A 22,056-nucleotide genomic window follows, 5' to 3' on the forward strand; every position below is an offset into this window, starting at 1 on the left:
GAATGTCAAAAGGACACAGGAACTGGCTTGAACAGCTCCACTGGCCGAGTCTGTGGCAACTTGAGCATCAAGTAATGATAGTGATGGATTGTAAACCGTCGAATAAAGTAGGGATCTGTGAAATCCATGAGTTCAGACTGAAACGAATGGGAGAATGAATGACCTCAAAGTTTAAGAAACAGACTACTTACATAGTTTCCAAGTACACCCCACAGGCAGGATCTTTATTAATTACAGAGGAAGAATGTAACTTTACAGTAAGGTCTGGTAGTCACCGTCTTATCAAGTGGTCAAGATGAGCATCACCTGAGGGGACAGATGGGAATTGTGCATTACCTAGCAGGATGTGGGGAGCAGAGCCCAGCATCATTTTTGCATTATTCCTGCCCAAGATGCATTAGTGGGATCTGACCATGAGGAAGCATCAGATGTAACCAAATTGAAGGGTATTGCGTAAAACTTACAAAGCGTGTAATCTTCCAAGATGTCAGTGTCTTTAAAGACTGAGGAGCTACTCTGAACTAAAGAAGACGTGCCCAAAGCAAGCGAGTTAGGCAGTGTTCTGTTGTAATCTGTAGGATTTTCATTGGCTAATTTTTGGACGTAGATCGCCAGGCCTTTCTTCCTGTTGTCTTAGCCTGGAAGCTCCACTGAAACCTGTTCACCATGGGTGACCCTGTTGGTATTTGAAATACCTATGGTATAGGTTCCACCATGACGGACAGGTTGTGGTTAAGGGTTTTAAAAAGATTTAAATTTTTTTTTTATCTTGTTTTTTTTTTTTTCAGTTTTAGGTTTGGTCTGCATAACCCAGTCCACCATCATTGGAAACAGGTTATTCTTCCTTTGTTTGTTATTTTAACAGTGCTGTTGCCTGTGTTTTGAAAATGCAGCACAGCGGCTGTGAGATGTCCTTCTCTTCCCGTCATGCTAAGTTCTCCGCCCTTCGGGGGCTGGCCCCAGTGGCACTGCCAAGCAGACACTTAACTTGCTGCAACAATATGGTTTTCTTCTCTGCTTTTCAGTTTCTGGAAGAAAACTCTGATCCTTCTGCCTTCGAAATTCAGGAGGAGTTAGAACAATACACAGCCAAAATCGTACAGAACAACCTCCTGGGACCCCAGGGAGCACACGTGAGTTGCCCCGATCTCTCCCTTCTCCTCACACTGTTGTTGTTAACGTGATTGTTATTCCCTCTGCACTGTCATCTGCAGATGCTTTTGACTTCCTAAAGCAGACCTGAATATGAATTCCAACTCTGCCTCTTATAAGTTATATAACCTTCCCCAAGCCCATTTCCTTGTGTCTGATTACTGCCTGTAGGACCAACGAGAAGATAAGGAGAAATAGGCGGTCTGGGTGTAGCGTCCAGCAGGTTCAGGCACGCAGACTCACTGTGAGAACGGCGTCCTTTGTCCTGTTCTTCTTTCTTCTCTAGTACTCAACCACTGCTGTTACACCCTGTTCCCCATAGCAAACGTGTATTGACTTACTTGATGAATAAATGAGATAGACAATCAGCTGCAGTTGTTGTTAGCAGCTGTCTAGTTGGCCTCTGACTCATGACGACCTCATGTGTTACAGAATAGAACTGCTGCATAGGGTTTTCTTGCCTGTAATCTTTACGGAAGCAGTTTGCTGGGTCTTCCTTCCACGGAGCCACAGAGTGGGTTCAAACCACCAACCTTTAGGTTAGCAGTTGATCTCAAACCACTTGTAACACCCAGGAGCCTCTTCAACCTGAGGCTCATCTTGAAATTTCTTGCCCAGGCTTCACACCAGAAAGTCCAATTTAATTGGTCTGGATTAGATCTGGGTTGATGCACCCAACAAGAGCTCGAGTGTATGTTACTGAAGCTGCCCGGGGGGCTCTCATTTGCAGCCTGTCATCGACCCATTTGTGGCGCAACTGTAGATACGGGCCTCACAACCTCAGAACCCTGAGGTTCATCTGAGGGCCAGCGGGCGGCTGCAGCAGCTTCCAGAGAGGTTTGCTTTAAAGAAAAGTAACTAGTGTTTCTTGAGTGCTGAATGTCTTCTAAGCCGCACTACATTGGTCGTCGCTTTATCTTACTGACAACTTTGTGATGTGGTTACCATTTCTTATTCCCTACTATCAGTAAGGAAACTTAAGGCTTAAAGAGGTCATTTTATTATACCAAACCTTATTCCAGAGCTTGAGAATATAGATTCTGGGTTAAATAGGCAGGTAACTGGCAGAGCTGGGCTATAGTATGGTTCTTTAGAAGCTTTTGTTTAAAATTTTCTGGGGAAAAAAAGGCGAAAACCCAAAATGAATACATACTGGATTCACTCCAAAATGACACTCCGAGGTTCTTTCCCTTTTTTTCAACAGGTGAAGAATGTCTGTGAGAGCAGGAGCAAGCTCGTTGCCCACTTCTGGAAGACACACATGAGTGCTAAGCGGTGTCCCCACTGCAAGTGAGTAGGGGCTCCTGCCTTTCCCTCTCCCCGGGTGAGGCATCTGGTCACAGTCACTCACAGCTCTTTTTTGTTTCATTTTACTCCTCAATCCCTGTGGTGCTTGTGCGAAGGACCGGGCGGTCAGTTGTCCGTAAGGAGCACAACAGCAAACTGACAATCACGTATCCAGCCATAGCACACAAGAAAAGTAACCAGAAGGACGCAGAGACCCCGGGTAAGCAGAAAGGGCCAAGGAAGGGGCTCCTTGGCCATTGAATATGTCCCAGATCTTGGGAATACTGGTCCTTCTTGACGACACGTTTCTCAGCCATGCATTTGTGGCCTCACAGGGCTGGAGGGGATCCTGGTGCATGCCCAGCCCAGGCCTCGCCCATAGGAGGGCTTGTGGATTGGGCTCTATTGCATCATGGGGTACCATGGCTGAGCCAGGTGCTTCTTTCCTCAAGTGGCGGTTTTTCTGACAGATTTTTGAGGAAGAAGCTAAGACATTTACTTGGCAAATATTTAGGAACATTTTATTGTAAAACACATTAAGATTTCAGTGGAGTAAAACGTAGGTGAATTTTTAAGAAAAACATCAAGAATTCAGTGAACCTTGGAACCTCCTCCAGGCTGCTCCTGGCCATCCACCCAGATCCCTGGAGGCAGAGTGTCCCCCTCTTTTCAGCGCTGCTCCACCCCCAGGGGTAGTTGGGAAAAAATTTCAGAGAACTTTTTTTGTAGTTATGTGGTTGTTTAAAGTTTTTATTTTTAACTTTGAAGTGGCAAGTATTGAATAAGATATTCTCTGTGAAGCACTAAGATCAGTGCTTGCTATGCGGTAATGTGCTCTGTAGATGTGAATTGTTTATTTTTTATTATACAATCAGTGTGCTAGGATAGAAAAAGCACAGCCTGTGGTTGACACCTGGCTCTGGTCCTTATTCAGATCTCATCAGGTCACTTCTTTAAGCTTTGGCCTCTAACTCTACAGAGTGGGAAAGACATCCTGTTGTTCAGAGTTGAGGAACTTTACATGTGTGAAAACCCACAGCATAATATTACCAAACCTTATCCTACAGCCTGGGAGTATGGATTCTGGGTCAGATAAGGCGAGCAAATACGTTCCCTTCCTTGAGATGAATGTACCATTTATGTTGAAGACTCTGGGGAGGCCTGTAGTAAATAAGCCAGTTTATTATTACTTTTTAAATAAACCTCTCGTTTTGGAATAATTTTAGATTTTTTAAAGAGTTGGAAAGATGTACGGTGAGTTTCCACATCCCTACTGAGCTTGTGCTACTGCATCTTACATTCCCATGGTGTGTTTGTCAAAACTAAGAAGTTAGCTTTCACACAGTATTTTTAACTAAACCACAGACTTTATTTGAATTTCACCAGCTTTTCCAGTAATGTCATTTTTATGCTGTAGAATCTAATCCAGGATTCCATGCTACATTTAGAAAACCTGTTTAATTCTGTTGAATGCTTAACAATTTAACTATAAGGGTGGATTTTCCTACCAAAAAACCAAACACGTTGCCATCAAATCAATTCCAACTCATAGCGACCTCATGTACGCAGAGTAGAACTGCTTCGTAGGGTTTTCTTGGCTGTACTGCTTTGTAGAAGCTGATTGGCAACGCCTTTCTTCCATGGCACTGCTGGGTGGGTTCAAACTGCCAGCCTTTGCTTTAGGTTAGTAGTTGGGCACAAACCATTTGCACTACCCAAGACCTGGATTTTCCTGCCCTCACCCATAAATAGCCCTCAAAACAAGTTACCCTTAACACCAGCTGGGAAATTGCTGCTCTAGCCCTTAGGATGCCCCAGAAAATGTTTGCAGGTTGAGAACAAAGATGGTCAGAATTCTAGAAGGTAACTGTTTCTTTGGGGTAAATGTCTAGCAATTGAGTAGTCTTTCAGTGTCTTTGCCAAACTTAGTCTTCTGAAGTAGTCTTTCGCCGTGGCTCTGAGAATATCATGGTGTCAACCGGAGGTCTGTGCATTAGAAACAAGTAGACAAACAAGCAAAAATGGGTAGAAATGAAGGAATTAAGTCTTAAAGGGTTCCAGGATTGGGTTTTAAGTACTTAGCAAACATTTATCTGTTGGGCCCTCACTGTGCCAAGGATCGTGCATGTGGCACCAGGATGGAGACCAGGCCTCTACTCTCGGGAGGATTAGGCGACACAGATCAGCAGGCGAGCATTCTGAGCCTGGGTCACGCCACGCTCCTGGTACCAAAGGGAGCAAGAAGGTGAGGCCAGTGCTGAATGGTCCCCATGGACTGGTTGCGCCCATGAGGAGCACCATGAGCATGTGACATGCTGCTCATACCCCAGGGTACTCTGGGGGCCCACCACGTACATTCACGTTTTAACCAACTACGAGAATCCTTTCACCCCAGACACACCCACTGTGATCCAATCTTCCCCAAGTTAATCGGTCTCTAAACCCTTTTTTCAAATGGCACCTCTTCACAGCTGAATGAAATGCCGGTTAGAGATTCTCTGATATCCCATCCCAGGAAGATGTCGGTTTTGTAGGTTGTGAGGAAGGTGCAGCTGTGTGAAGAGGTGGCATCCCTCAGGTCTCTTCTGACTCAAAAATCCTGCGAATGAGCAGCTCCAGTCTGTCTGCTCCAGGATTATACTGTGGTGGGGAACCTCACTTACTAGCAGATACTGGTGAGCGTTGCCAGATTCAACCATCTTCCTCACCCTTTCAGACCTGTTTATTAAGAGAAAGTTCAGATGTTTATTTTGAGAAATACCTGCAAAATCGTTCATTAGGTTAATGGAGTCTGCGTTTACCCCCGGAGTATACATAGCTTTCTAATGTTGTGGTCTACCCTGAGCGTCAAAGGCGCTCTTTGTTGTACACCGAGGTTTCCTTCAGTTGCATTAACTTGTTAAAATGCTTTGCCTTTGTAAGTATCAAAATTGAAAATTAAGAATTACTTATTAACCCATCAATTCCACTTCTCGGAATTTATTTTAAGGAATTGTTTAAACACCTGAAGTATCGTTTAAGTAGTTTAAAATCAGGATTGACTTAAATGTCTATTATTAGAGAGTAGTTAAATAAATGGAGTCCCTGGGTCGTGCAAAAGGTTAACACGCTTGGCTGCTAACTGAGGTTGGAGGTTTGAGTACACCCAGAGCCCTGGTGCTTCCAAAAAAGCTTCCAAAAAATTAGCCATTGAAAACCCAGTGGAGCACAGTTCTACCCTGACACACATGGAGTCACCATGAGTCAGGGTCAACTTGACGGTAAGCGGTACTGGTCGCTAGTTAAATCAGTTCTGGTCCATCTGTGGTGAAGGTTCCTCTAAAAACTCGTGGTGACATACCCTCTGCAGATGGTAACTCATCAAAGAACTGTAGGTAGATCGAAGCTTGATTTTAAAAGTGTAGAAAAAGACAAAAAAAGTGGGGTTCTTAAGTAAAAATTACCTTAGAAAACATCCATATTCAAACTAAAAAAAAAACCCAAACCCGTTGCCATTGAGTTGATTCCAATTCACAGCGACCCTATAGGACAAGAGTAGAACTGCCCCATAGGGTTTCCAAGATGCATCTGGTGGATTTGAACTACCAGCCTTTTGGTTAGCACTTAACCACTCTGTCACCAGGGCTCCGTATTCAATCTAATGAACATTTATTTAACATCTGTTGTGTACTAGACACTTTTAGGTACTAGGAACACAGTCAAAGTATAGTTCCTGCCCTGATAAGTACTTAAAAAGGGGAAATTTAGCAATGCTTCATTTTAGTGAGTGCATCCCAGAAAAGGTTGATAGTTTTGAACTTAGAGGGTTACATGGCCTAATTGTCTTGTATTTATTTATTTTTTGAATTGCGATTTAGGTGGAAGTTTACATATTAGTTTCTCTTTAAACAGTTAATGCACAAGTTGTTTTGTGACATTGGTTGCCAACCCCACAATGTGTCAACACTCTCCCCTTCTCCACCGCAGTTTCCCCGTTTCCATTTGTCCGGTTTTCCTGTCCCTTCCTGCCTTCTCGTCTTTGCTTTTGGGCTGGTGTGCCCATTTAGTCTCATATACATGATTGAACTATGAAGCACGCCTTTCACATGTGTTATTATTGGCCCTGTTGACCTGTCTGGTCTTTGACTTTAGAGTGAACCTCAGGAGTGACTTCGGTATAGGGTGTCCTGGGGCCATACTCTTGTAATTTCTCCAGTCTCTGTCAGACCAGTAAGTCTGGTCCTTTTTTTTTTTTTTTCCGGTGAGTTTGAATTTTGTTCTACATTTTTCTCCAGCTTTGTCCGGGACCCTCTATTGTGGTCTCTGTCAGAGCAGTCAGTGGTGATAGCCAGGGACCATCTACTTGTTCAGGGCTCAGTCAGGTGGAGGTTGTGGTAGTTGTGGCCCATTAGTCCTTTGGGCTAATGTTTCCCTTGTGTCTTTGATCTTCATTCTCCTTTGCACCAGCTGGGGTGGGACCAGTAAATATATCTTAGATGCCCGCTCACAGGCTTTTAAGAACCCAGTTGCTACTCACCGCAGTCAGATGTAGAACATTTTCTTTATAGATTATGCCAATTGAGCTAGATGTCCCTTGAGACTAATCATCTTTTTTAATCATCTAAATGCCTGGAAACCCTGGTGGCGTAGTGGTTAAGTGCTGCAGCTGCTAACTGAAAGGTCAGTAGTTTGAATCCACCAAGCATTCTTTGGAAGCTCTGTGGGGCAGTTCCCTGTCCTATAGGGTCGCTATGAGTTGGAATTGACTTGACAGCAGCGGGTTTGGTTTCTTTGGTAATTGCCAGGACCCGCACCCCCTGAATGGGAACCTAAGTCTGATTTTCTCACTCACTTTGAGTATAACAACACTATGGTCTTTGTAGAAAGGAGTAGAATATGCTTTTACCCATAAAAATGTCCATACACGTTATAAATGTACATCTGTGAACTTTTTCTGGAAAAAACCATGTGCATATAGATGTTTCTCATAGTCTCACTTGTAGTAACAAAAAATTGTAATCCGCTCAAATGTCCAGCTGTATGATGTAGTTAAATAAATTTGGAAATGTCCCCTCAGTTGAATGTTATGCAGCCATTAAAAATGACCAGGTGATAGCTATGTATCAATAAGCAGGAATGCTCACGAGATGCTAAGTGAGAAGCTAAGTAGTGGTCAGGACACTTGCATGCTTAAGATTATGAGATACATAAAATGCACACGTATAAAGAAAGGACTGCAAAAGAATGTATAAAAGTGATGATAGTTAATATGATGGTGGGTGATGTTTTTCTTTGACCCTATTTTTTAGATTTTATACAATATCTATATACTTCGATTGCCTTAGAAATTAGATGGGGGGGAAGAATCCAGGACTGGGAAGACGCTGTCCTAGAGACTGGTTTTGTGGTCGCATTGCAGGCTGGCAGGGTGGGGCGATAGATGCCATTAAGAAGGAGTGTCTGTTATTGATGGATTGTGCTTTGATTCCCCTCTTTAGCTCCAGGCATTGAGGATGCTCAGCTGGGAAAACGAGGATACTTGACACCCACCAGTGCCCGAGAACACCTCATCACCCTCTGGGAGAACGAAGGTGCTGTACCAGCCTAAAGAAATAGCTCTTTGTCTTCCCCTTTAATTTCTTGGACTCCTTTACTGTGCCTCATAAGTTTTATTCTCTTAAAGTTGTGATTGTTGTAGACCTTCCATGAAATCAGTCCATAGGCTTGGAGCAGACTTGAGGGTACATTATCATTGACACATCAGTGGGGTGGGGTTTTATACCCAGCACTGTGAACACACTGATTTTTGTAACTGAGCTTGGTCATTAAATTACAGCTAACAGTGGGCCTTGCTTAACAGTTTGCCATTTCTAGAAGGCTTAGTATAACTCACCTTATTCTAAATGCCTGTAAACAATAGCCTTTTTATAGGTTTTTACAGTGATTCGTTTTGTGAATCAAGGAATAAACAGTAATTTGGCCTTTCTTTAAAAAAAAAAAAAAAATTAGGAATTATAATTTTCTTATATTTCAGTTCCCTAAAAAGAAAAGGAACTCCCCATTCCCTTTGAACGTGTGACAAAATCTGTGCTGCATATTCAAGCCGTTATGTTGCCCACCCTCTCAGAGAGTATTCTGGAACCCTGAATCTAACCACTGTGTAAGCATTTAGAACTGAAGACCTTGTTAAAGGGATGAGTGACATCAGAAAAGAAAGCACCTCAGTTAGTGTTTCTGCATCAGGCCCGAGCGCATGTTACTCGTTTTCTCTGTGACATTTTTTTTAGGCCTCAGAACATAACTTTGATTCACAAAAGATCCCCTCCTGTGCAGCACTCAGGTGGAAGGGCTTTGTTGTTTTTTTTAAGAAGGCTAACTTTTTTTTCTTTGTTTCAAGTATAGTTTTTATAAACACCAAAGTAATAATTGCTTAGTGGGTTTGTTTTGTTTTTATTTTTGAGTCCAGGATGGCAATGAGAAATAAGTGAAAGGTTATTTCCATCCTTGCCCGTCTCAGACACTGGGGTAGGTGCTGTCATCCCTGCGCGGCCTGTTTTTATAAGCCACCTTCGTACCTGCATAAAGACTCCCGTGTGTGCAGGGATGGTTTTTTGGTTGTTATTTTTTAAAAAGAGAAATGTGAACTTATCCTTCATACTGTCCTGTATTGTTTCCACTCTTAGTATTATCTGGGGTCATCGTTCCATTCCCTTAGGTCTAAGCAGTACTTCGGGTTTGTTTTGAACACAGGATTCTTTCTGAATTACCTTTTTTTGGGACTGGAAGATGTTGGCATGGAGTCCAGATTCAATCCCAGTATGTTCTTTCTAGACTTCTTAGTGGTGCCACCCTCAAGGTAATGCCCTTTAATGAAGTTATTCCACCTGAGGAGGGTTGACTGAGTGATTGAATAATGACCTTAGGAGGGGATGGAAGGGTGAAGAGCACGGAGATGTAAAGCAGCAGTTCCTGTCCTGGCTTCAGGGAGTGGGGATACTTTCCTGTCCTGTTTGTCCTGAGTGTGATAGGAATGTTGGCTGTTTTTTGAGCATGGTGGAGTGTGAGTTGCTTGTCGTAGTGATGAGTGAGAGGATGAAGAACGAGACCCTTCTGTCACTTTAAACATTCTTTAATTACATGTGTTCACCTGCAGGTACCGTCCGGTCAGTCGCCTGGGGGACCAGATGTTTACCAATGGCCAGACGGTGAACTTGCAGGCTGTCATGAAGGACATAGTTCTGATCCGGAAGCTTCTGGCATTGATGGCCCAAGAACAGAAGCTGCCATACGAGGTGGCAGCACCTGCCACAGATGAGGTCAGGACTGCCCTGGTGCTAGCGTCATTAGCACACTCATTTAGTTCTGCCTCCATGCAATGTGGTGTACAGAAGACCGTGTGCACTGGGAGATGCTGAGGGAGATGTTCAGTATAGCTGGCGGCACCCTTAGTGTGAGCTGGGGGTGTAGGGGGACCTGTGCAGGACACCAAGGCCTGACTCCTGGTCAGTGCGCTTCAAGCGCAATAACCACCCATCTGTCACTGGAGGCTTGTGGTTCCTATCATGCTGGATAGATTTCAGCAGAGCTTCCAGGCTAAGACTAGGAAGAAAGACCTGGCTGTCTGTTTCTGAAAATCAGCCAACAGAAACCCTGATCCCAGGGGCCTGATCCCACTGTGCATGGGGTCACCATGAGTCAGGGTTGACTTGATGGCATCTAACAACAGGTTAATGTGTTGGGGGAAAGTGTGGGACTGAGCATAGCAAGGTCTGGGTTCTCCCCCTGACAACCGTGCCGGTTACCTTGGTTGGATCATTGTACTGTCTTGGAGTAGTCTGTAATGGATGTGGTTTGTGGCAAGATTTTACACAGACTGTTTCGGGCCACCTGCCCAGCTCTAGACAGAGCTAGGTATCTCCCTCAGACTCTGAGAATCCTCCCTCCTGGGCTACAGCATTAGAGCCTGTGGCCCAGCTCTAATTTTGGCTTGTTAAGCTCTCCAGCATTGGAATCAGGATGGCAGTGTTGTAGAGTGGGAATATCTCAGACTAGGAATGTCAGGTTTGGGGCCTTGGCTTTCTTCTCTTTTGTAAAATGGTGGAGCTGAATTCCATTTTCCCTTTCAGCAGACATTTGCTGAGCCCGAGTATGCTAGGCTCTGTGCTAGGTCTTTAGTGGATATAGAGGTGAATCAGGCACTCAGAAAGCTTGCTGAGAGAAGGTCTAAGATGCCCTCTGGATGCAAATAGGAAGGACTGTCCCCTGCCTTGAGTATATAGTCGGGCTCTCAAACTCCCAGCTGTTGGGCCAGTTCAGCTGTGAGCCAGGCCCACCACTGGGTGGCGCCACTGTCTCTCCAGGACACTTGCACTCTGGGTTACCTAGCCATTCTCCTGGAGGCTTTCTTTGGTTTTGCTGAAGCATTCTGATCTGCCAATATAGAATCAGTGTGTGACCTCTTAGTATAAGAGGAACCTGCCATATGCAGGTTCTAGTCCAGTTTGGGAGGAAGGGCTCTAGCATAGACCAAGTGACCAAGACTGAGAATTTTATCTTGATATCCTTTGAAAACAAGGCAGCCCTTCATCAAAAAAAGCAGTGCAGTCAGTGCAGAAACAAACAGCATCCTTTCAGATTCCTACCAGAAGCCACAATGCCCACTTTGCTTCTGATTAACAGGCATGTTCTTACTTCTTTGCCCACTTGCTCCCCACATTCCCTTCTCATGGCAGCCCTCACGTGCATCAGGATCCTGGAGTGAGCCAGGCACTGTTACGAGCACGGGGAGTGCGTTCGTGAGCCGGGGTCAAGGTCCCATTAGCGGACTCATTTCACCAAAAATCATGTGGCCCTGAGCCAGGTAACGCCATCATGCAGGTGACCATCTCTCCCTGTGAGGCTCCTCCAGCAGACGGGGGCCCCCTCCATCAGAGAGGGGCCCTAACATTACCTGCAGAAATAAATCTGTTCTCCCTATAACTCAGGAAGACCCTTCTGTTCCTCAGAGTTGAAGACAAGCTCACGTCATCACTAAGGATTCTTGCAGCATTTTCATTGTCTGCATCTCCTGCCGCCTCACCCCCTCCCCATCCAACGCATTGGTCTCTTCTCATGTGACCCACACAGAGGACTTGGGACCATCTGTCTGTCTCTTTGTGTCATGCCAGCCTGTAGGACCCACTCAGTACGTGGTGCTTTAAGGCAGCTTCAGGGCACTGTCTCTGTCTGCTGGGTGGGAAATGGGGAGACAGCCAGGGGCAGAAATAATAAAAAGGATTGGTTGGATATTCTGGGGAGGCTTCAAGATCAGCCAGTAGCTTGACATATAGCCTAATTGGGTATCCCTGTCTTGATTATGACGTAACACATCTTATGACAAATCTTCCTTTTAAGAAATTGTTCCACGTGCATTTTTATAAGTGCTTTGGGCCAAGTGGAAACCCTGGTGGCGTAGTGGTTAAGTGCTAAAGCTGCTAACCAAAGGGTCGGCAGTTCGAATCCGCCAGGTGCTCCTTGGAAACTCTATGGGGCAGTACTACTCTGCCCTATAGGATCGCTATGAGTCGGAATCAGCTCGATGGCACTGGGTTTGGTTTTTTTGGTTTTGGGTCAAGTTTTTGTAAAACCATAAATAGAAGTTAAATTCCTCATGAGAATCAGTTATCTGGCAGGATAACAAAGTGTCATAACAAAAGTACTTGATGCGGGAAGGACCCCGAGGGTTGCCTTAACCAAAAACCCATTGCCGTTGAATCAGTTCCAACTCATAGCAACCATACAGGACAGAATAGAACCGCCCCATAGGATTTCCAAGGCTGTAATGTTTAGGGAAGCACTGCCCCATCTTTCTCCCACAGAGTGGCTGGTGGGTTCAAACCACCAGCCATTCAGTCAGCAAACGAGCATGTTAACCGTTGTGCCACTAGGGCCCATTAAGTTGCCGTAGTAAAGAAGCCTGTTTATAAATTTGAGTTCATTTCACTGTAGGAAAGGTACAGGCTAGAAAACATGTAGTGGGGGCTGGTAGTTTGTGGTGCCCAATTACAGGGCTGTGTTGTTAGCACTTTTGCAAAGGTAAACTCGGTGCTCAGCATTTGTCAGAGCTAGCAGGAGAAAGAAAGAAACCCCAGCATGGCTTTTCTCAGCGTTTTCCCCTCGTGCCTGTTTTCTGTCTTGTGTCTTCACAGGAAAAAGACTCTTCGATTGTTATGGACCGCTCCTTTTTAAGTATCCTTCCAGGCCAGTCCCTCACAGACAAGCTGTACAACATCTGGATTCGCCTTCAGAGCCATGTCAATATTGTGTTTGATAGTGAAATGGACAAATTAATGATGGAAAAGTACCCTGGCATTAGACAGGTGAACGTCAGATTGGTTTCCAGGACCTGGTTGGAGGGGGAGAAAAGACAAAATGATAAATGTATTTTAAGCCTTTTTTTCTTAAATGCTTTATATGGACTTTTTTCCCCATAAAGATTCTGGAAAAGAAGGACGGCCTGTTCCGAAAGCACATGATGGGGAAGCGAGTAGACTACGCAGCCCGCTCCGTCATCTGCCCAGACATGTACATCAACACCAACGAGATTGGAATTCCCATGGTGTGTGGGGGTAGGCCGTGGAGGGTTGGGGAGGAAGGTTGGCAGCAGATCGTGTGGCCTGGGAGGTGACAGCACCTGCCTCCTGGATAAGCCCAGCCCTTTGGATGAGGCTTGAGGCTGTGTGGTGGCACCGCTCACCTTCCAGGCTGTGACCTGCTGAACACCTGCCCACATCTCAGGGCACAGGGGAGCTGATGGAAGGGTGTCCCAGATCCCTGCCTACCTTTATCCTGCCTGTCTCTAAACCTTTTTAGTCGAGCTGAATACTTGACAGAGAAAAGGAACAGGGCAAGGGGGGTTTTAGTCCGTGTACCTGCTGGCATCAGGAGTGTGTGCCCTGGGTTGACAGGGAGAGGAAGGGGCAAGCCCCCATAGGGGAGGCGTGTGCGTGTCATCTGTTGCCCATTCCCTGGGGGTAGCGGCCCGCCCTGTTCACCATTAGTGCTTCCTCAGGGAGCAGCCTCCTTTTCCCATTCCCTTCCCTCCCCACCCAGTTCAAGTCGTGGCTTTCATTAGCAGTGGCTCTTTAATTGGCTTCCTCCTTAATGGGCCTGGAGGTCAATAAGTGAAGGCGGTTTAATTTCCTCTGTGGAGCCTCTCCTCAGGGAATGGTATAAGGAGCACAGCTGAAGGGTTCCAGCTGCCTCCCTGGTGCCCGCTGCTCCCCTCCCGGCACGCTTGGGCTTCCTGGGCAGGGCTGTGGCACACTGGGGGCCAAGAGTCAGTGCTTTAGCTTATGCCTGCTTCCTTCCGGGAACCATCAGAAAGCTGGGTCTTGTGGCAAAGTTACTTACTGTGTCTGAGCCATTTCTCTCAGAGGCCCTGGGAGGAGAGGTCCGGGGCCTGTGTGGTGCTTTCTCTGGACAGAGGGCAGGAGCTGTCCCTGTTGACTCTGACTTCACAGTGCCTAGTGTGTCCCCAACTTTGGAAGAGACCTTTAGGACTGCCTCCCCAGGTGCTGCGCCTCTTTCTTAGATCTGGATTCATTAAGTAATGGTTTGTCCCTTGTCGACCCACCTCCAACCTGCCTGTGGTCTCAGGGCCGTGGTTGCCTGGAATGTTAGAGTGGAGCACACAGAGCTGCCCCTTGGTCCCGTTAGCACACCTCTCCCATGTAACCCTGTCCACAGGGGTTACGGAAGCAAAAGGGCTCAAGTAAGTGTGGAGAATAAGCCAGAGGCCCAGCAGCGAACCAGAGCCTAGTGTCCCCTCATGATGCTTATGCTCCGGTGTGACATGTGCAAGCACAGAATACTTGTCAGACGGGGATAAGGGGCTCAGCCAAAAGCAGAGCAGTCAGGGGCGAGGAGCGCAGGACAGAGGTGGCCAGGGAAGGCCTCTCATAAAGTGCCATCTGAGCAGAGACCTGAGAAATGTTAAGCAAGCTCCTTTATGTAGGGCTTCTCAGAGTCAGATGTATTGATGTGCATTTTGAATCATCAGGGTGTTTATAATGTTCAGTGTCTTCAGGATTCATTTAACCAGGGAGCTGAGGTTTGCTGTTGATTGGAGCACTCTGCATTTTCTCATGTATCGGGAGAGCAAATCCATTTCATCTCAAGTGCCACTTAGATGGCAGCAGTTGCCAGAGCTGTTAAGATATTCTGACGCCACATCTGGGCTCCAGGAAAGTGCCGCTATCGATTAACGATATCTGCTGGGGTGGGGGAGGGTGTGGAGGTGTTGGAGGGCAAGCTAGCATGCCATGTTGTGTTTCTTTCTTTGAGGACTTTGAATTTATTAGCAGATGAGAAAATAATGAAGTTTTAGAATGGGTTAAAAATTCTAATGTGTAAACCGCAACGCTGAAATGACCGTCCTCAGACTGACAGCTAGGAGAGGGGGCTCAATCTCTATTCCGTTACAGGGCGAGTCCCAGGAAATGGCTCTGTGGAGAAGGCAGGCAGGATACTGCTTTACTCACTGAAGCACCTTGGCTACATTAGCTTCTCAACATCTGAGGAAAAAGTCACCCAGCCTGTTGAGGCAGATTTGGGGTCCATAGTCCTTTTTTCTGCCCACCCTGAATTTTCACACCCATTCTTCTTTTCCAGGTATTTGCCACAAAACTGACCTACCCTCAGCCAGTCACCCCCTGGAACGTTCAGGAACTGAGACAGGCAGTCATCAATGGCCCCAACGTGCACCCGGGAGCCTCCATGGTCATCAATGAGGACGGCAGTCGTACAGCCCTGAGTGCCTCAGACCTCACCCAGCGAGAAGCTGTGGCCAAACAGCTCCTGACACCAGCCACAGGGGCTCCCAAACCCCAAGGGACAAAAATTGTGAGTAGAGGGCGGGTTTGGCCAGGGGCCTTAGTCATCATGTCTGCTGGCCGCTGGCTGTTGCTCGCATGAGTGTGGACACAGTGCAGTGTGAGCTGTGCCTTTACCCCTAGGAGGAATCACCCCCACCTGTAGGTATTCTCTGGATACCTTGTCTCCCAGCTGGAGCCTGAGCTCCAGGGACTTGAGACCATGAGGAGTGTTTCATTTGCCCAGTCCACACCGTGTAGCACAGTGCTGGGTATGCATCTGGAGGTCAGCAGATGCTGCTCAGTTGTAACTCAGCCGTGGTCCTGGGGCAGGGAGCACGCACCTTTGAACGGAGCTGCTCAAAGGGTGGTCCTCAGGTCCTGTCAGCAGCAGCCCTAGAGCTAAGAAATGCAGGTCACCCCCATCTCTCCCTGGGAGTGGACCCAAGGTCTGTGTTGTAACAAGCTCTCCAGATTCTGGAGCACGCTGAAGTTGAGAAGAGTGGCCCTACAGGAAGGGAGTGCTCTGTCAGTGATAACCAAAGACCGACTGGTTTCACCTAACGCTTCCATTTCAGGCGGTTCTAGTGGTTGTGGAGTGCTGTGTTAAGGGATCTTGAGGCTTTTTCTGGGCTCAGGCGGAAAGAATACCATGATTGTTTAGTAGTGTGGAGTGACAGTGTATGTGTCTTTATTAAATAATAGCCTTTCCTGCTGGGAGGGGAGTGGTAAATGAAACCTAACCAGGCAAGAGATGGAATGACATGGATTTGATTTGGGTGTAACTTAGCGAGGTGCCCAGAGTTGGGAGGATTCACTGTTTTTTTTCTCTCTAGCCCAGCTGTACTTTGTGGCCCCCTCCTTGTCCTCTGACACATCTGTGCCTCATGACTAGGTCTTCTTTAGCTATGAGTGCAAGCTCTACAAAGGTTCTGTCAGCTTGTAGGGGCTTTAGAGAAGAACAGAGAGGAAAAGAAAGAACAGTTGTTGCGAGGACCATTTGTTCTTATTATCCTTCACCCATCTCCCTTGTCCTGAGGGAGAGCAGTAACATGGTGGAAGGGGCACCTGCAGACACAGGTGAGTCACCTGTCCAGTTCCTTTAGAGTGCACTGAATCTGTGTTCAGACTCATAGGATTGCTCCGCCTTCCTTAAGTGCCTGGCGTTTTGCTAGGAGCTCTGTGAGAGATAGAAGAGAAATCAAAGTGTGTTTTCACTTAATCCATTTGGTGAAGTGAGACAAACATGAAATAATCTTCATGTTAACTCAGGACAAAGATGTGAAGTGGTCTCTATGTTAGCTCAGTAGAAAACCCTGAGATGTAAATCGAGGGGGAGAGGAGCGTGGGATCAGGAAGTAGAGTGCCTGCCACATGCTGGGGCTTTGCCAGCCGCCACGGGCGTGGTCCCTCCTGTCCTGGAGTTTGGAGTAAGGTGGGGGAGACCACCAGTAATGAGAGAGTGAATACTTTGTCCGCTGCTGGGTGGGGTGGCAGACACAACAGGGTGCAGTGACGGAGGAGAGTGGCTGTGTGCACGTGATGCTTAAGAAGACTTGTGTTTGAGGGACGTGCAGGTGGGCAGGCAGGGAGAGTTTGGAGCCAGCAGGAGGCAGTTGTGAGCCAGGCAGTGTGCTGCCACCTTGAGGGCTTCAGGGCAGCCAAGGATGATGGCAGGGCCTTTCGAAGGGGCAGCCAATGGGACTCGGCAACAAATTGGGTGTCTTCTCTAGAGAAGAAATGAAACAAAAGCATGGTTTACAGCATGGGAGAATGGGGGTGCTGTGGAAGGAGATGGGTTTGGACCTTTGAGAACTTTAGGTGATAGCAGAGAAATTAAGGGGTCATCTCCTGCACGTGGAAGCGTGGGACTTAGATTAGGAGCCATAGGTTAAGAAACGAAACTATCATTGTGTTACAATCTTTGAGCACCAAGTGCAATGAAGAGAGAAAATGGTGGACGTGTGGGAGGCTGAAACACAGGAAGCCTGGCCTCCGGAAGGTGAGGGGAAAGAGAGGCCCAAGCTCCTCTGTGTCTGTCGCTGCCTCCCACATGTGTGTGTGGAGTTTTCAGGGTCAGGACCAGCCACTGGATGTCTTTGTATCTCCTGAGGGTACTTATTAGATATTTGTGGAGTTAAGTTTGAAGGTGAGGTAGACTCGGGAAAAAGGGAAGACACATCAGGCTTGTCCAGATGAGTCATTCTTCTAGCACCCAGCAGAGCAGCTTGAACAGCATAGGAGCCAGTTTTCAGCAACATTGTAATAAGGAAGCAAAGGCGTAGCTATGGGTGTTTGAAACAAAAAGCAGGGTATGGGGGTTTCTGCCATTGCTGGGGTATGAGGCTGAGGCAAGTGCACAAAGGAACTTCCTTCACAGGGCCTCAGCTTCATCTTAGGCTCGGAGGTGAGGGGACATGGAGTGTAAGGTGAGGGAAGGTTGGCCTCCCTGCAATGTGCTAGTAAGTTCACAGGAGTAAACTGAGTCCTGAGGAGTGGTGAGGCTGAAGGAGGTCAGTCTCATCACTTGTCTCCCAGCTTGTGTTCAAATTCCTGTCAGACTCACACAAGTCTTCACACCGGCTGCACCTTTCTACATAGCCTTCTTACAGCTCTGTTCAGCCAGGCCCTGCCAATGTTGGGCTCTTTGCCTTTGCTCCTGCTTTTCCCCCTGCCTAGAACACTGTGCCCTCTCTCAGGTTCCCCGGTCAACTCTCGCTCTTCCTCCATGTCTCCGGAAAGCTCTCACTCTTCTAGGTCAAGGATCAGCAAACTTTGTAAAGGCCCAGAGAGTAAATATTTTAGTCTTTGCGGGACACGCAGTCTCTGTCGCAACTACTCAGCTCTGCCATCGTAGCCATAAGTGAATAGACGAGACTGAGTTCCAATAACACTTTATTTACAAAAGCAGGTGGCCAGCCTGCAGGCTGTAGTTTGCCAGCTCCTGGCCTAGGAAGCTACTCCCCAAACCTGTGTTAGGTACCCCCATGTATTACCACCACACCCAGTGTCCACCCGCATCCCGTCCATCTTTGCCCCCATTGGGCTGTGTCATTGCTGCTCTGCCCTCTGTCTGCCCTGGAATTTCTCAGTCCCTTGAAGACAAGGCCATGAGCTGTGCTCACTGCTGGCTCCCCACCACCCAGCAGCCACCTGGCTTATGGGAGGCCCTTTTGAAACCCTTGGGGAGTGAACAGATCCAGGCTGAGGGCCTGGGAGAGTGCATTGAGCACAAATTTGAGATGTAAGAGGCTTCACAGTACGAGGGCAAGGCTGGACCCAAGAGCTGGCCCAGTGGCAAACATGGGATGGGACCATGGTTCTTACATCAGGACCCAGGGACTGAGGCTGGCTGTCTTTATTGACATCTTCCAAAATCTTAGTAGTGTTATATGTACTACTTATTTATGTGGTTGTGGCTGTTAGTGTTACAGGGCAGGGCATCCCAGCTCGGGATGAAGCCCTGCCTAGGTTCTTACCTTCTTCTGGACAAGAATGACCAGGAGAGGCTCAGAGGTTCCACACGAACAAAGGTTTATTAGGAAAAGTCTTGCGAGGGACAGATGGAGAGGGGTTTTCACCTACGCTAACCTCCAGTCTCTCTCTGAATGAAGGATTTCTTAAGGCTCATAAAAAGGCATTATCTTTATTCATTAGATGGGTGGAGATTTTCAGGAGAAGGGGAGGGATTATGAAAATCAAATGCGCGCGCAGTTGGAATTCAAGATGTGTTTCCTTGCAGAGGTTGCTGGAATTAAGATGGAGTCTGTCACAAAGGCTGCTGGGATGTCGAACAGGACTTGTTCTGGGATGTTGTGCATGTGTGATGTCTATGGATCCTGGTTCGAGTCCTGGCAAGGGATTTTTATTCATGATTATCTCATGTGGAAGGTCATTCATAGGTACCTTGATTTTTACTGTGCATGTCAGTTTGTTGTATTGTGGGGGCTTGCATGTTGCTGTGATGCTGGAAGCTGTGCCACTGGTATTCAGATACCAGCAGGGTCACCCATGGAGGACAGGTTTCAGCTGAGCTTCCAGACTAAGACAGACTAGGGAGAAGGACCTGGTAGTCTACTTCTGAAAAGCATTAGCCAGTGAAAACCTTATGAATAGCAGCGGAACATTGTCTGATATAGTGCTGGAAGATGAGCGCCCCAGGTTGGAAGGCACTCAAAAGATGACTGGGGAAGTGCAGCCTCCTCAATGTAGAGTCAACCTTAATGACGTGGATAAAGGTCCCAAAAGTAAAGCTTTTGGGACCTTCATTCGCTGATGTGGCACAACTGAAAATGAGAAGAAACAGCTACAAACATCCATTAATACTTGGAACCTGGAATGTATGAAGTATGAATCTAGGAAAATTGGAAATCGTCAAAAATGAAATGGAACACGTAAACATTAATATCCTATGCATTAGTGAGCTGAAATGGACTGGTATTGGCCATTTTGAATGGGACAATCACATAGTCTACTGTGCTGGGAATGATAATTTGAAGAGGAATGGTGTTGCATTCATCATCAAAAGGATCGTTTCAAGATGTATCCTGAAGTATAACACTGTCAGTGATTGGATAATATCCATATGCCTACAAGGAAGACCAGTTAATACGATTATTATTCAACTTTACAGACCAACCACTAGGGCCAAACATGAAGAAACAGAAGATTTTTATCAGCTGCTGCAGTCTGAAATTGATGGAACATGCGATCAAGATGCACTGATAATTATTGGCAGTTGGAATGCGAAAGTTGGAAACGAAGAAGGATCAGTAGTTGGAAAATACGGCCTTGGTGATAGAAACAATGCTGGAGATCAGATGATAGAATTTTGCAAGACCAACTTCTTCACTGCAAATACTTTCTTTCACCAACATAAATGGCAACTATACACATGGACCTCGCCAGATGGAACTCACAGAAATCAAATTGTCTTAAAAAAAAAAAAAAAAGTGCAAATTGACTACATCTGTGGAAAGAGATGATGGAAAAGCTCAATATCGTCAGTCAGAAAAAGGCCAGGGCCCGAATGCAGAACAGACCATCAGTTGCTCATATGTAAGTTCACACTGAACCTGAAGAAAATTAAAACAAGCCCACAAGAACCAACATGACCATGAGTATATCCCACCTGAATTTAGAGACCATCTGAAGAATAGATTTGACGCATTGAACACTAGTGACCGCAGACCAGACGAGTTGTGGAATGACATCAAGGACATCATCCATGAAGAAAGCAAGAGGTCATTGGAAAGACAGGAAAGAAAGAAAAGACCAAGATGGATGTCAGAGGAGTCTCTGAAACGTGCTCTCAAACGTCGAGCAGCTAAAGCAAAAGGAGGAATTGATGAAGTAAAGGAACTGAACAGAAGATTTCAAAGGCCCTCTCGAGAAGCCAAAGTAAAGTATTGTAATGACGTGCAAAGAGCTGGAGATGGAAAATCAAAAGGGAAGAACATGCTCAGCGTTTCTCAAGCTGAAAGAGCTGAAGAAAAAATTCAAGCTTCAAGTTACAATAGTGAAGGATTCTATGGGGAAAATATTAAACGACGCAGGAAGCATCAAAAGAAGATGGAAGGGATACACAGAGTCATTATATCAAAAAGAATTAGTTGATGTTCAGTCATTTCAAGAGGTGGCATATGATCAGGAACCAATGGTACTGAAGGAAGAAGTCCAAGCTACTCTGAAGGCATTGGCGAAAAACAAGGCTCCGCGATTTGATGGAATATCAATGGAGAAGTTTCAGCAAACAGGTGCAGCGCTGGAGGTGCTCACTCATCTATGCCAAGAAATATGGAAGACAGCTTCCTGGCCAACTGACTGGAAGAGATCCATATTTATGCCTATTCCCAAGAAAGGTGATCCAATCGAATATGGAAATTATAGAACAATATCATTAATATCGCATGCAAGCAAAATTTTGCTGAAGATCATTCAAAAGCGGCTGTAGCAGTATATCGACAGGGAACTGCCAGAAATTCAGGCTGGTTTCAGAAGAGGATGTGGAACCAGGGATATCATTGCTGATGTCAGATGGATCCTGGCTGAAAGCAGAGAATACCAGAAGGACGTTTACGCATGTTTTATTGACTATGCAAAGGCATTTGAGTGTGTGGATCATAACAAATTATGGATAATGTTGCAAAGAGTGGGAATTCGAGAACACTTAATTGTGCTTATGAGGAACCTTTACATAGATCAAGAGGCAGTTGTTCGGATAGAACAAGGGGATACCAATTGGTTTAAAGTCAGGAAAGGTGTGCGTCAGAGTTCTATTCTTTTACCATACCTATTCGACCTGTATGCTGAGCAGATAGTCCAAGAAGCTGGACTATATGGAGAAGAACAGAGCATTGGGATTGGAGGAAGATCCATTAACAATCTGCGTTATGCAGATGACACAACCTTGCTTTCTGAAAGTGAAGAGGACTTGAAGCACTTACTAATAAAGATCAAAGACCACAGCCTTCAGTATGTATTACACTTCAACATAAAGAAAACAAAAATTCTCACAACTGGACCAAAGAGCAACATCATGAAAAACGGAGAAAAGATTGAAGTTGTCCAGGATTTCATTCTTTTTGGATCCACAATCAACAGCCATGGAAGCAGCAGTCAAGAAATCAGAAGACGCATTGCATTGGGTAAATCTGCTGCAAAGGACCTCTTTAAGGTGTTGAAGAGCAAAGATGTCACCTTGAAGACTAAGGTGCGCATGACCCAAGCCATGGTATTTTCAATTGTATCATATGCATGTGAGAGCTGGACAATGAATAAGGAAGAC

General features: G+C 46.2%; 1 protein-coding gene across 1 annotated transcript in view; it reads left to right on the top strand.

Annotated features, from left to right (window-relative positions):
- Positions 1–22,056, top strand: part of POLR1A (RNA polymerase I subunit A) — an 82,036-nt gene that overhangs the window by 9,853 nt on the left and 50,127 nt on the right. The window contains exons 4-12 of the mRNA XM_049856755.1: positions 1,026–1,133; positions 2,357–2,442; positions 2,556–2,659; positions 7,917–8,009; positions 9,169–9,274; positions 9,572–9,734; positions 12,606–12,776; positions 12,893–13,015; positions 15,070–15,300. Coding sequence (XP_049712712.1) covers positions 1,026–1,133; positions 2,357–2,442; positions 2,556–2,659; positions 7,917–8,009; positions 9,169–9,274; positions 9,572–9,734; positions 12,606–12,776; positions 12,893–13,015; positions 15,070–15,300 — 1,185 coding nt within the window. The remainder of the gene's footprint in view (positions 1–1,025; positions 1,134–2,356; positions 2,443–2,555; positions 2,660–7,916; positions 8,010–9,168; positions 9,275–9,571; positions 9,735–12,605; positions 12,777–12,892; positions 13,016–15,069; positions 15,301–22,056) is intronic.

This window comes from Elephas maximus, chromosome 17 (assembly GCF_024166365.1).
Source record: "Elephas maximus indicus isolate mEleMax1 chromosome 17, mEleMax1 primary haplotype, whole genome shotgun sequence".
NCBI classification, from domain to species: Eukaryota; Metazoa; Chordata; class Mammalia; order Proboscidea; family Elephantidae; genus Elephas; species Elephas maximus.